Here is a 12356-nt window from a genome sequence, read left to right as displayed (position 1 = left end):
AGTTTCAATTATTATTTAGCCAGCAATCCTTAATACACAATTTCTTATTCAAAATATTCTCAGTGCTCATAGATAACGGGCCTGATGACAGCCACCTGTCGAACCAAAAAGAAGAGTTCCCATCTCTCACCAAAATTTTAACATTATCCATAACTTCCGAAATGGTGGCCATAATAGATTTCCAAAACCGAGAGTCATTTGGTCTCCCCATCCTTATTAGTAAATGACCATTTATATTCTCAGGCAATTTGAGAATACTTAGTCATATATTATCTATTTCATGTTATGAATTCACAAAAATATTTTAAATTATCATATATGCTTTATGATGATAATACATCTTCTTTATAAACCATCAACTTCTTATATTATGATAATTTTGTTTCAAGAAATATGCATTTCATGAATCAAACTTAATTTAAGGCTGTTAAAAACGTGCAACTTTTAAAATTTAGGAGGGTTATTACTGCGAAGTTATTAGATATGCTAAGCGTATACATTGAATGTAATATGATTTTGCCATGTGTAGAAAAAATTGCCTAATTTAGTTAGATTCATACACATGGTGAAATCATATCATATTTGATGTACACACTTGGTGTGTCTAATATTTCTCCTCAGCTCCCTCACTTTCTACAAGAAACTAAGGATATATCTATTAGTATTTTAAAAATAAGGAATAAGGGACGAGGGAACCGGCATTAAAGTGCTTCTTTCTAGAAGTTTAAAATTAAAATAAAATTATATATTAACTAATTAATGGGCAAAAAATTAATAAGTTTCTGTTTTCTTTAAATAGCATTTTAAAATTAAGTTCCGGAGCATACAAGTAGTATTTATCCACAACTAATTAGATGAAGCCCCAAATTATGCACATGAGGAACGCACATTGAAAGTTTACAATTTAAATTTTAATAGTTTTCGAATATGATGGTATCTAAGACCCTCTAGATGCGAAACTAGTTTGTCATGCATGATAGCAAACCCGTTCTTTTAGCCTTTTCAGTTGAATACTAATGCTTAATCTCAATGGAAAAGTGCACGAGTAACATCTAGATTCGAACCCTAACATCTACCCACATTAAAGCTTAAAACTTTTACGAACCCTAACATTGGATATAACTACTTCGGGGTGTGTTAGATGAGTGAGAGACCTAGATACTATTCTACTAATTGGTACATTATCGATCTCCCGATCGAGGAGCACCCAAACAAAGATATGTAACTAGAAAACAGCTCACTCAGATAACTACTAATACTAAGATTTAAGAAAAAGCATAAAACTGGAAAACCCTACAAAACAACACATACACTGCAAGTGGATAATTCATCAGAAGTAATTAATTAAACTGCCTATTCAATGTTTGCTTCTTTATTCCCATACTTCAAGTGACCTTGGAGGAGCATATTTATATTTACTCCATTGACAGAAATGAGAAGTAACTAAAAGAACTCCATGTTGAGTGATATGTATAATGCATTTTTTCTATATCCCCTTTATATAAAAAAGATAGAGAAATGCTTTGCTGTGTCTGGGTGTGGCGCATATGCATATATATACATCCCTTAGCAAAGCTTAAGCAATTTTATATTTAATTAGATGTTGTTAATTAAGGTTGTGTATGTTGATGGACCGACCACGGTATATAATTCACTGCACATGATCCATTTTTTATATACAAATCTTACGCGTTTGAAATTTATTAATTATGTATATAGTACACCATATATAAGGTTAATGTTTTTCACAAAACGTGCTTTGCCCATGCCCAGCTCATTGGTGAAGTACATAATTTTAAAAACAAAAGGAGCTAGCTAGCTAGCAGCCTGGCCATCTCCCCAAAAAAGCACTTCATCAAATATTGATTCTTTTCTATGTTGCGGAGCATGCATTAGGGTTTCACAAATAATACAAAAACAGTACACAATCTTGTTCTTCCCTCTATCTATCTATCTGCATTTTTATTGTAGGGTTTTCCAATATATTTCATTTACGTGCTATATAGTTAAAATATACATTAATAGTGAATTCTAATTTTCTCGGGATTGAATTGTATCTCCGATCATCACAATCTAGTCCGGTTGTTCTACGTTAGCTACCTGATTCGGTCGTAACGTGCATCACACATATGTATGTATACTTGTATGTATATATATATGTATGTATGTATGTATCATATGTATATACGTATGAATGTGTATGCGTATAAAATATAAAAGCCAGATTTTGACCTAAATAGGATATTGGATAGAACATTTTTTTTGTGAATAGAAATGGGGGATAATGCAGGAGCTAGTGCTTCTTCAAGTACAGAAGAAGGCTGCATCAAGGAACAAGAGAGATTGCTGCCGATAGCGAACGTGGGGCGAATCATGAAGCAAATTCTTCCGCCCAACGTGAAGGTCTCGAAGGAAGCCAAAGAGACGATGCAAGAGTGCGCTTCGGAGTTCATCGGCTTCGTGACCGGGGAAGCTTCGGACAAGTGCCGGAAGGAGAGGAGGAAGACGGTGAACGGGGACGACATATGCTGGGCTCTTGGAACTCTGGGGTTCGATAACTATGCCGGGCCTCTCAGAAGGTATTTGACAAAGTACAGGGAGTTGGAAGGAGACCATCAGAGGGCTGATAACCAAGATAAGGTCAGCAACACTAATAATACAAATAGTACTAGTGCTGAAGAAAGGGACAGTAGAAATTATGAACCATCTTCCTCGAATGAAAATAGTGCTCAAACATTGATTAACCTGCAGGCTCTTCTAGCTCCTCCATTATACCCAAGTGGGATTAAAGGGAGCTTTGATAGTTTTAGACCAAATTAATTAACCATTAATTGATTTCATAAACATGGGTTCTAGCTTTCATATGTGTATGTGGTTTTTTTTTTTGTGTAAAAATTCTGATATGCTCCTTTTTAAATTTTGGGTGCTTGAAATTTCTGATTAATCTTGATGCCTTCCTCCTCAAACTTCAAATTTAACTATAAAATATTCGAGAATTTTTTTCATCTTTTATTTTTGATTTTTGATTTTTCAAACAGCTGACCCATTTTTTTCTCTAGTACTTAATTAATTAATTGCAATTTTAAGTTAATTATTGATTTTGAGCATCTAGTATTGGGTGATGAAGGGACGATATGCATTCTTCTCTGGTGCAGCTCATAATTGAGGTCGGTAATAGCTTAATTACCATACATACATATACATACACTATTTAGTTTTTATGGGTAAAAGTAAATTTTGTTCATTTCAGTAGTTAAGGAAGAAATTACAAGGAATTAAGCATATATTGATATGATGCACAAGGACACATATGTTTCAACAAATTGTGTGTGTGTGTGTGTGCGCGCACGTATGAGAGAGAGAGAGAGAGAGAGAGAGAGAGAGAGAGAGAGAGAGAGAGAGAGAGAGAGAGAGAGAGAGAGAGAGAGAGAGAGAGAGGAATTTAAACATTAATATATAGACCTAGGGATTTCTTCCCTAATTAAAGAGGATGAATCGACCTTTGACCCTAATGCAAAAGAATGCCCAAAAAAATGAATTCACCTTCTAACAAGTAGTAGCTAAATTCATCAAATTTAATATTCAACAGTACCTAATTTGAGAAATAAATTGAAATTTTGAAAGAGTTAACACCATTCATACTTCTGACTAAGAGAAGGATCATAATTAATTGTAGCTATTGATATAGGGTTTGAACAAAATTAAAATTCATAAGATGATTAAAATAAGTACACTTTAGATATCAAAAGGGGCATAATTTGGAGATACAATTGTTTCTAGTGTGGAAGTTTCTAAAAGTAGATAATGTCCAACATTTTAGTGTGCTTTGAACTATTGATTTATATAATTAACAGGAAGGAAACAACTAGTTAGGTTTATGACAAAACATTGAGATTGATCAATCATTTTGATAATTGGCCTTAAGGTGAATATTAGACCTACTTTAATCGCGCGATCAAATCTTCAAATCTTTCCTACATGCATGTCCTTTTAATCTTATCTATTCAGGAACTTTGTTGGCATGATTTACATGCGTCTTCTTAAATCTTGCACTGTTCTTTACAAACAAATAAGTAGTTATTGCCAAACTGCACTCTTTTAACTTAGCAACAAGTGAAATGTTCTTTCCCTTAAAATGCTCCTAGATTCAATTCATCTTTTGATCACTTATATTTAAAATTTCTCCTCTTAGCTATTATCATAAATTCCTAAACTAAACTAGCCTCCATACTAGCACCCCCAAAAATGAGATCTATGATTCTCATTTTCATTGTTAGATGAGAGTAGAAAGCATAGTTAATTAGACTAACTTGTTTTGGACAACAACTTGTTAATTATACCACACTTGACTTAAAAGTTCAAGCTGTCCATTAATTTGTGGCTCAAAAGTATAAGTCAATCCTTAATACTACTTCATTATTAAAACAAGATATATTAATGGGGTAAATGTACATTACATTCATTTAGAAGTACTAATGAATTAAGTACTTGAACAAGATTTAGTGGTAGTGTATATGTTATAGCTGGAGCCAGAAGACAGCCAGGAGAGCTGGAGCTGAGTTGGAGACGCGATCCATTCATGGAGCTGAGTTGGAAAATGCGTTGCAATTAATCTCACACGGTGCAATTTATCTCCATTTACATCATGATTGTAAACCTCCCAAATTTGTTATTTATTGTATTTAATTATGATTGGAAGATCAGCCCTATAAATAGAGGGCTCAGGAATGACACTATACAATAGTGAGAAGCTCAGAGAGAGCAGAGAGGAAGAAGGGAGGAGGAGGAGGAGGAGGAGGAGGAGGAGAGAGAGAGAGAGAGAGAGAGAGAGAGAGAATTGTAATTTTTTCGGTGATAGTGAATATTTGGTGTGTGCTTCGTGGACGTAGGTCGTTATTGACTGAACCACGTTAAATCTTTGGTGTCACTTTAATATGGATGCTCACAAATTCATAACAAGTGGTATTAGAGCCCGGTTGGAGCAGAAAAGCCAGATTGGAGGTGATCCCAAAATCAGAGTTCTTTCTAGTGGATCGAAACCAAGTTTTGAGACCACCATCGCATTCAACTCGTCGATACCAAGAGAACCGTGTAAGCCGGAGTTCAAACGGAGTTCAGACGAAGGCTCACGCAGCCTCACGTGCCTTGTTGGAGCAAGACACCTCTCCACGTGTCGGCCACGCGTCGGTGACCAGCTCCCTCACACGCCACACGCATTGCACATGTCGTCCTTGCCTAGTCAGCCTCGACCCGATCCGAAGGGAATTCGACCTAACTCGGACGCTGACTCAGACCAGATCAACCCAAGATCCAGACCCAAATTCAACCCATCGTCTTAGAACTAGCCATGCCAATGCCGCTGAGTCAGCTGCCACATAAGCGAGTGGGCACCACATCAGCCGAAGGTGCCACATCAGTAGAGGTGCCACGTCACCAGGCGGGCCCCACCACTGCCACTTCATCAATGGGCCCCACATTGTCATGTCAGTGCCACGGTAGCAGGAGGACTCCAATGCCACATCAGCCACCACGTCAGTTGTGCCACGTCAACACGCCACGTCAACAAGTTTGACTAGGTTTGACCAAACTTTGACTGAACTTTTCGGAGTCTTTTTGAGTCCGTTTTTCAAGTGACTTGAACCATTTCTAGGGTTTTCGATCATTCCAAATCCAACTGCACTATCCATTAAAGCTAATTCCATCTCTAGATTAGCGAATCAAGATGTTGAATGAAAAGTGCTCAAAAATCAAAATGTTTAATGGAAACAATTTCAATTTTTGGAAGATGCAGATAGAAGATTATTTGTTTGGGAAAGAATTGCACTTACCGTTGAAGGGTAAGCCAACATCCATGAACGAGGATGAGTGGGAGTTGCTTGATCGAAAAGCCCTCGGAGCCATCAGAATGATGTTGTCGAAATCTGTGGCGTTCAATATCAAGCATATAACATCCACCAAATCTCTGATAGATGCGTTCTCTAATATGTACGAGCAGCCTTCAGCCGCAAACAAGGTACATCTCATGAAAAAACTATTTACGATGAGAAGGTCTGTAGGTGAAAGTTTCAGCAAACATTTGAATAACTTCAATGAGTTGTCTAATCAACTCGCCTCAGTCGGGATAACATTTGATAATGAGATTCGGGCCCTACTAATTCTCACTCAGTTGCCTGAAAGTTGGAATGATGTCGTTATTACCATCAGTAGCTTTACAGGAAAATCGATGCTTGTATATGATGAAGTCATTAGCATGATTTTGACGGAGGAAATAAGAATGCAACCAAACCATAGCCCCACTTCGAGTTCAACCTTGAACATGGAAAGTCGAGGCAGAGGAAATAGGCATGGATAATCAAACAACTGCAGCAGATCTAGGCCCTAGCGGTCTAAATCTAGAAATCCCAGAGGTGCTTAGGACACAGGTTCCTAGAGCACAAAAGTTATTGAGTGCTGGAACTGTGAAAAATCTGGTCATTACAAGAACCAGTGCAGGAGTCAGAAGAAAAAATATGAGACGAGGGCAAAGGCAAGCAAATATTGCTTCCGAAAATGATGAAATGTTGATTTGCTCTTTGGACAGCAAGCAGGAGTCTTGGGTCTTAGACTCCGGAGCCTCATTTCATGCCACATGTTGCAAAGATTGCCTAGAGGAGTACACACTGGATAATTTTGGTTAGGTGTACCTTGGCAACGATCAACCTGGCGACGTAACCAGTAAGGGAGTTGTGAAGATCAATATAAATGGGTTAGTATGGAAGCTGAAGGATGTTAGACATATTCCAAACCTGAGAAAGAATTTGATCTCAGTTGGTTAGCTGGAAGATAAGGGATACATGACGAAATTCATTGGTGATGAATGAAAATTTTCAAAGGGTGTACTAACGATTGCGTGAGGTAAGAAAAGCAGAACACTTTTTCTAACTCCAATGCCTCTATGTCTATATCAATTGCTATATTACAAGAAATGACGACAACAACATCTGGCACCAACGACTTGGTCACATGAGTGAGAAGGGACTCAGGGTGATTCACTCAAAGGAAAATTTGAGTGGTCTACAGTCAGTGCAGATTGACATATGTGAGGATTGTATAGTGAGGAAACAGAAAAGGGTTAGTTTCCAGATAAACACCCATACCCCAAAGAAGAAGGGACTAGAATTGGTCCACTCAGAATGTGTCGGGACACATCAGAAGAATGCTAAGAATCCTCAGGTTGAGGAACTAGTGGAGCAGATCGTTGCACCACCGACTCCTACTTTAGCTCCGGAGCTTAGGAGATCTACTCAGTCCTATATACCAAACAGAAGGTATATTGATTACTTACTTCCTACAGATGGAGGAAAGCCCAAATGTTATTGATGAAGCATGTCAGGTGGCAGATACGAGCAAGTGGGATCTTGCGATGAAGAATGAGATGAAGTCCCTCACCTCCAACAGAACATGAAAGTTGCCCAAAGGCCTTCACAATAAGTGGGTGTACAAAATCGAAGAGGAGCATGACGACTCCAGAAGGTACAAGCCTCGATTGGTAGTTAAAGGCTTTGAACAGAAGGAAGGAATTGACTACACCAGCATCTTTGCACCAGTTGTGAAGCTGACAACCATCAAATTAGTCCGTGGGAATCGAGCAGACAGGAAGGTGGTGACTACAAAGAAACTGAAGTTGGGTTCAACTTCAGTTGGTCTTCACGCTTGAAGACACATATTTTGAGCACATCATTTATTCATAATACTGGTTAAGGAGGCGTTTCTGTCTCCAAGTGGGAGATTGTTATAGCTGGAGCCAGAAGACAGCTAGAAGAGCTGGAGCTAAGTTGGAGACGCGATCCATTCATGGAGCTGAGTTGGAAAACGCCTTGCAATTAATCTCACGCGGTGCAATTTATCTCCATTTACATCATGATTGTAAACCTCCCAAATTTGTTATTTATTGTATTTAATTATGATTGGAAGATCAGCCCTATAAATAGAGGGTTGAGGAATGACACTATACAATAGCGAGAAGCTCAGAGAGAGCAGAGAGGGAGAAAGGAGGAAGAGAGAGAGAGAGAGAGAGAGAGAGAGAGAGAGAGAGAGAGAGAGAGAGAGAGAGAGAGAGAGAGAGAATTGTAATTTTTCCGGCGATAGTGAATATTTGGTGTGTGCTTCGTGGATGTAGGTCATTATTGACCGAACCACGTTAAATCTTTGGTGTCACTTTAATTTGGATGCTCACAGGTTCCTAACAGTATATATATAACCCCAGATAGTATTGAACTAATTATCTAGTTGTTTCATTGATCAACATATTAAATAAAGAATTAATACATAGAGTGAAGAACAAACCTAATTACGTACAACAAATTAAAAGGAATATTTTATAAAGGATAAAGGGCTTGCCTTATAATTTATTAATCTTGCATTATTGCTTTGCAACTCACCTTGAGTACTTGCAAAGATAAATTTCATGGCTAATAAAACAGATAAAAAGAGATATAGTCACTTAGAAACTAGAAATGCTAACATAAGAAAAGGACTTTTCAACTTGGTAACTGTGTGCGCATGCATTGGTAGCTAAATTTAGTCTTCAAAAACCCATGGCATAAGAAACTTATGGAGTGCTTAAGTCTTTTAGGGATATAGGAGAGTTTATACCTAGCCAGCAAATGTTGGTTAATTGGTAGTGACAAGACTCCCTGTACCTATATACTCAAAAAGAATTTCTAGTTAAAATATAAACATTGATTCCACTCCATGCTCAACAACATAATCAAATCCATGAGCAATTTAGGAAATTTTAAAAGATGATCAGTATCTATAAAATCATAGTCCTTTTTGAGTTATACTCTATAGAGTTAGCTAATAGCACACCTATAGAGGAAACCCCCATTATATTTATCACAACACAAGTACTTAGCCCTCTGCAATTCTTAGCAAGCAAAATTGTTATGCACTATTTTAGGCAAATTCATTAATAACATGACATATTTTCCCAATTTTAACCATACTACTTATCACTAGCATAAGCTTTTCATTCAATACCTCCAAGTACACTTTCATGCATAACGTAACTAACTTGAAAATGAGCCAAGATAGTGTATGTATGATTATTCCCTTTTGGAACTAGTTAAAACCAAAGAAGTACAAATAATCTTTGTCAGTATTTTACCCTAATTAGAAGAAGGTTGCCAAGCTCTTTAGGATATCTAGGAAAAAGGAACATTAAAACTATCAATTCGATCAATCATCCATGTTTTAACCGTAAGGAAATAAAGATTTTAATTAGAATTTCAATTCCCCATGGTCAGATCCACATATCAAAGGATTCATACTGAAGATATTATAAGCAACATCTTCTTGAAAAATAGGATAGCAACTTCCTTGCATGATATGACTATTTTGAACAATTAATGGAGTCCTTTGATACAAGCTTAGGACTTAACATCTATCTTTTTTGGCCTTTACAGAGCTACAGAAACCTCACTATTTGCATCTGCATTAAATTTATTCAGCTTAATTCTAGCATTGTTTTACAACCTCTATTCAACACTGACAAGATTTGTATGGTGTTGTATGAAATCATTTTACGTTCTAGTACAACTCCTTAATTTTAACTGATTTTTAGCCTCTATTACTCTTTTAAGGTGTTCCTTTATAATGTTTGTTCTTGTATGTATGCTAGGCATGACTCATTTTTTCAAGCAAAGGACCATCTACATTTGTATTTTTCACTTGTGTATATTCTACCCCAACTTTTCATTCTCTTGGATTTGCATTCTTTGTTTATATTGGTACTTGTTGGTTCCCCTTTATTGCCCTACAGCTTGGAAGTGATTTGGAGGCTCCTTGTTTTCATAGTAAATATGCCTAGTAGATAAGCTTTAAACAAATTAAGCATTATTCCCCTCACTAATATCTAATATTAACTATCACATTGATGACCTATTTTCCCCTAAGATAACACTGTGAGTCTTGCATTTTTTATGTTTGGGCTCTTTATTTGTCTTATCACTCATTTCTACTTGCTGACCTTTAGCGAAGCATTGATAAGTTGCCTTGTTAATTAGGAATTTTATAATTGATGCATTAGTTGTACCCATAGCTTTTGACAACCAAACTTGCTTTATTGTTGGAGCATTAAGACATTTCAAATCATTAAGCACAAATTCCTAATGTATACTAATTTAGTATGATAATTAGTAATTAAGTAGTCCAATGATATTTAGTTGATGTTCGACTTCTGATTGCTTATCATTCTTAATAATCCCATTGGAATTTACATTTCATAATGTTGATTAATCATTCCAGTGTTTAGAAGTCGTATTGCTCTTAGTCCAACCCTTAAAAAGTACAAAACATTTATTGATCATGTTAGTTTCAACGGATTCCGTATTGCCTAACTAGGCTTTTCTCTTTATTTATACATACGTTGCATATATGTCCTTGTAGATTAATTGATGTTGACAAAAGGTTAAAATATGTTTGCATATATATATATATATAGATATATGTTTAGGATGTAGCACACAATATTCTTGGGAGCTAAAATCCATTTTTTAGGCATTAGCTAGCTAGTTCAACACTAAATACATAACTTGTACTTCTTAAACATTAATTAATCAAAAGAAACATTCTTAGGCAAATGGGCATACCTATATTTGTGGTATTAATTATATGGGTCATCTTTCCAAAAATAAATTAGTAAGGATATGAGAGAGAGCAAAAGAGGGAGGGGTTAATATCTAGAGAGTTGTCCCACATGTTACATTTATAGTAGTGGGTAGGTTAAGCTTGTGTACTTGCATTGGGTAGGGGACTGTTTGGAGAATGGGCTAGCTTCTTCTTGCTAGTACTTATATTTTTCTATATATATATATATATATATATATATATATATATATATATTTGTGTGTGTGTGTGTGTGTGTGTGTGTGTGTGTGTGTTTGTTTGTGTGTGTGTGTACTGAACCCCAATCCAAGAATAGAATCCAAAGAAAAAATCACAAACCCTAGCTAGCTCTTCTGCTATCCCGGAGCTTGTCGGCAAGTAGTTGCTGCCCATAAGCCCATTACGGTGGCAGCACTACATGAATATTAATGGATAATCATAACCCATTTTATAACATATCCACTAGTACTCTTGTACTTTCTGCATAAGTGGCTCGCATGTCTGTGAGTGAGTTGAAGGCTATTGACTACGAGCTTTTTTTTTTTTTACCCACTTTAAAACTTAATTCTATTCCATTTGAGTTCGATTTGAATTCCAATTACAGTAACTTAGTGAATCAAAGTTTAGATTTATAATGTTATTTGCAAACCTAATTGAGTTTGTAATTTTATTATGTTTGTATTACATAATTCATATAGCATATATTTTTTGTATATATATAATACTACATATACATTATCTTATTTTATATTATTTTAATATTAATTTATATTTAAATCAAGTTTAATCAAGTCAACTTCAAGTTTTAAGAACTTGGAGTCAAATTGAGTCTGAGTTCAAAAATTTGTAATACATAAAGTTTAAGTCGAGTTTTGAATTCAACATTTTCGAATCAAGTCGAGTTCGAGTATTCCATTACGTAAACTCGGTTTAACTTGAATAAACCCTACACGTCATGCTTTAGAAATAACATTAATTATCTAGTAAAATTAGTAATGATAATTATCTTTGTTTTTTTAGCCTAAGCATAGATGGTGTGTGTGTGTGGCGAAAAACTTATTGTTAGCATCGGATTAGTCCATGAGTAGGCTTGATATACATGAGTGAACACCAATTTGATCCAAAAAACTTAAGCTCATTAAGTCTTAGGTCTAACCATATATATATAAGCACCCATCATCCACTCAATTTTTTTAATGTGGGACAAACTTACAAGTGGAATTCTTTACAATCTCCCCATCACTTGTGAGTTCCAATTGCTCCCTTTTGAACGGAAGTGTGTCCCTTATGGGAGTAATCTCAATTCTCCAATAGTTGCTCAAGTGTGCCTTACTACCACATCTTACTTGCCTTGAATTGCATTACATGTGCCTCCAAACAAATCATACATTCTATATCCTGACCCTATTCGGATTCATCTTCCAAGCCTAGATGATCCTTATTGGTCTCGACGAAACACTTGGTCCTCCAACTATTAGTACATTAGGAGAATTAGCTTCACATCCTGATTTTTTTTTTTTTTTAACAATGTCACTCACCTAGAGTAATGAATCGTTGACTCTGATACCATTTGTTAGCATCAGAGAAGTCTATGGGTAGGCTTGATGCACATGGGTAAGCACCAATGTAACACCCCGGCCCTTTATACGACTCCGAAGTGCTACTACACCTGTATAATACACTTGTTTATGATAAACATACATATACAA

At 36.1% G+C, this 12356-nt stretch overlaps 1 protein-coding gene across 1 annotated transcript; it reads left to right on the top strand.

The window, feature by feature from the left end:
* Positions 1 to 2262: 2262 nt before the first annotated feature.
* Positions 2263 to 2820, top strand: LOC131151205 (nuclear transcription factor Y subunit B-1-like). The gene has a single exon (XM_058102451.1). It carries the CDS (start codon positions 2275 to 2277, stop codon positions 2818 to 2820), a length of 546 nt encoding a protein of 181 aa, XP_057958434.1. The 5' UTR covers positions 2263 to 2274.
* The last annotated feature ends 9536 nt before the right edge of the window (positions 2821 to 12356 follow it).

Source organism: Malania oleifera, chromosome 3 (assembly GCF_029873635.1).
Source record: "Malania oleifera isolate guangnan ecotype guangnan chromosome 3, ASM2987363v1, whole genome shotgun sequence".
Taxonomy (NCBI): Eukaryota; Viridiplantae; Streptophyta; class Magnoliopsida; order Santalales; family Ximeniaceae; genus Malania; species Malania oleifera.
The sequence above is the reverse complement of the archived record's forward strand: the minus strand, read 5'-3'. Positions and strand labels throughout refer to the sequence as shown.

Coding starts and splice junctions, on each gene's coding strand:
- LOC131151205 (XM_058102451.1), top strand. CDS start 2,275: ATGGGGGATAATGCAGGAGCTAGTGCTTCTTCAAGTACAGAAGAAGGC.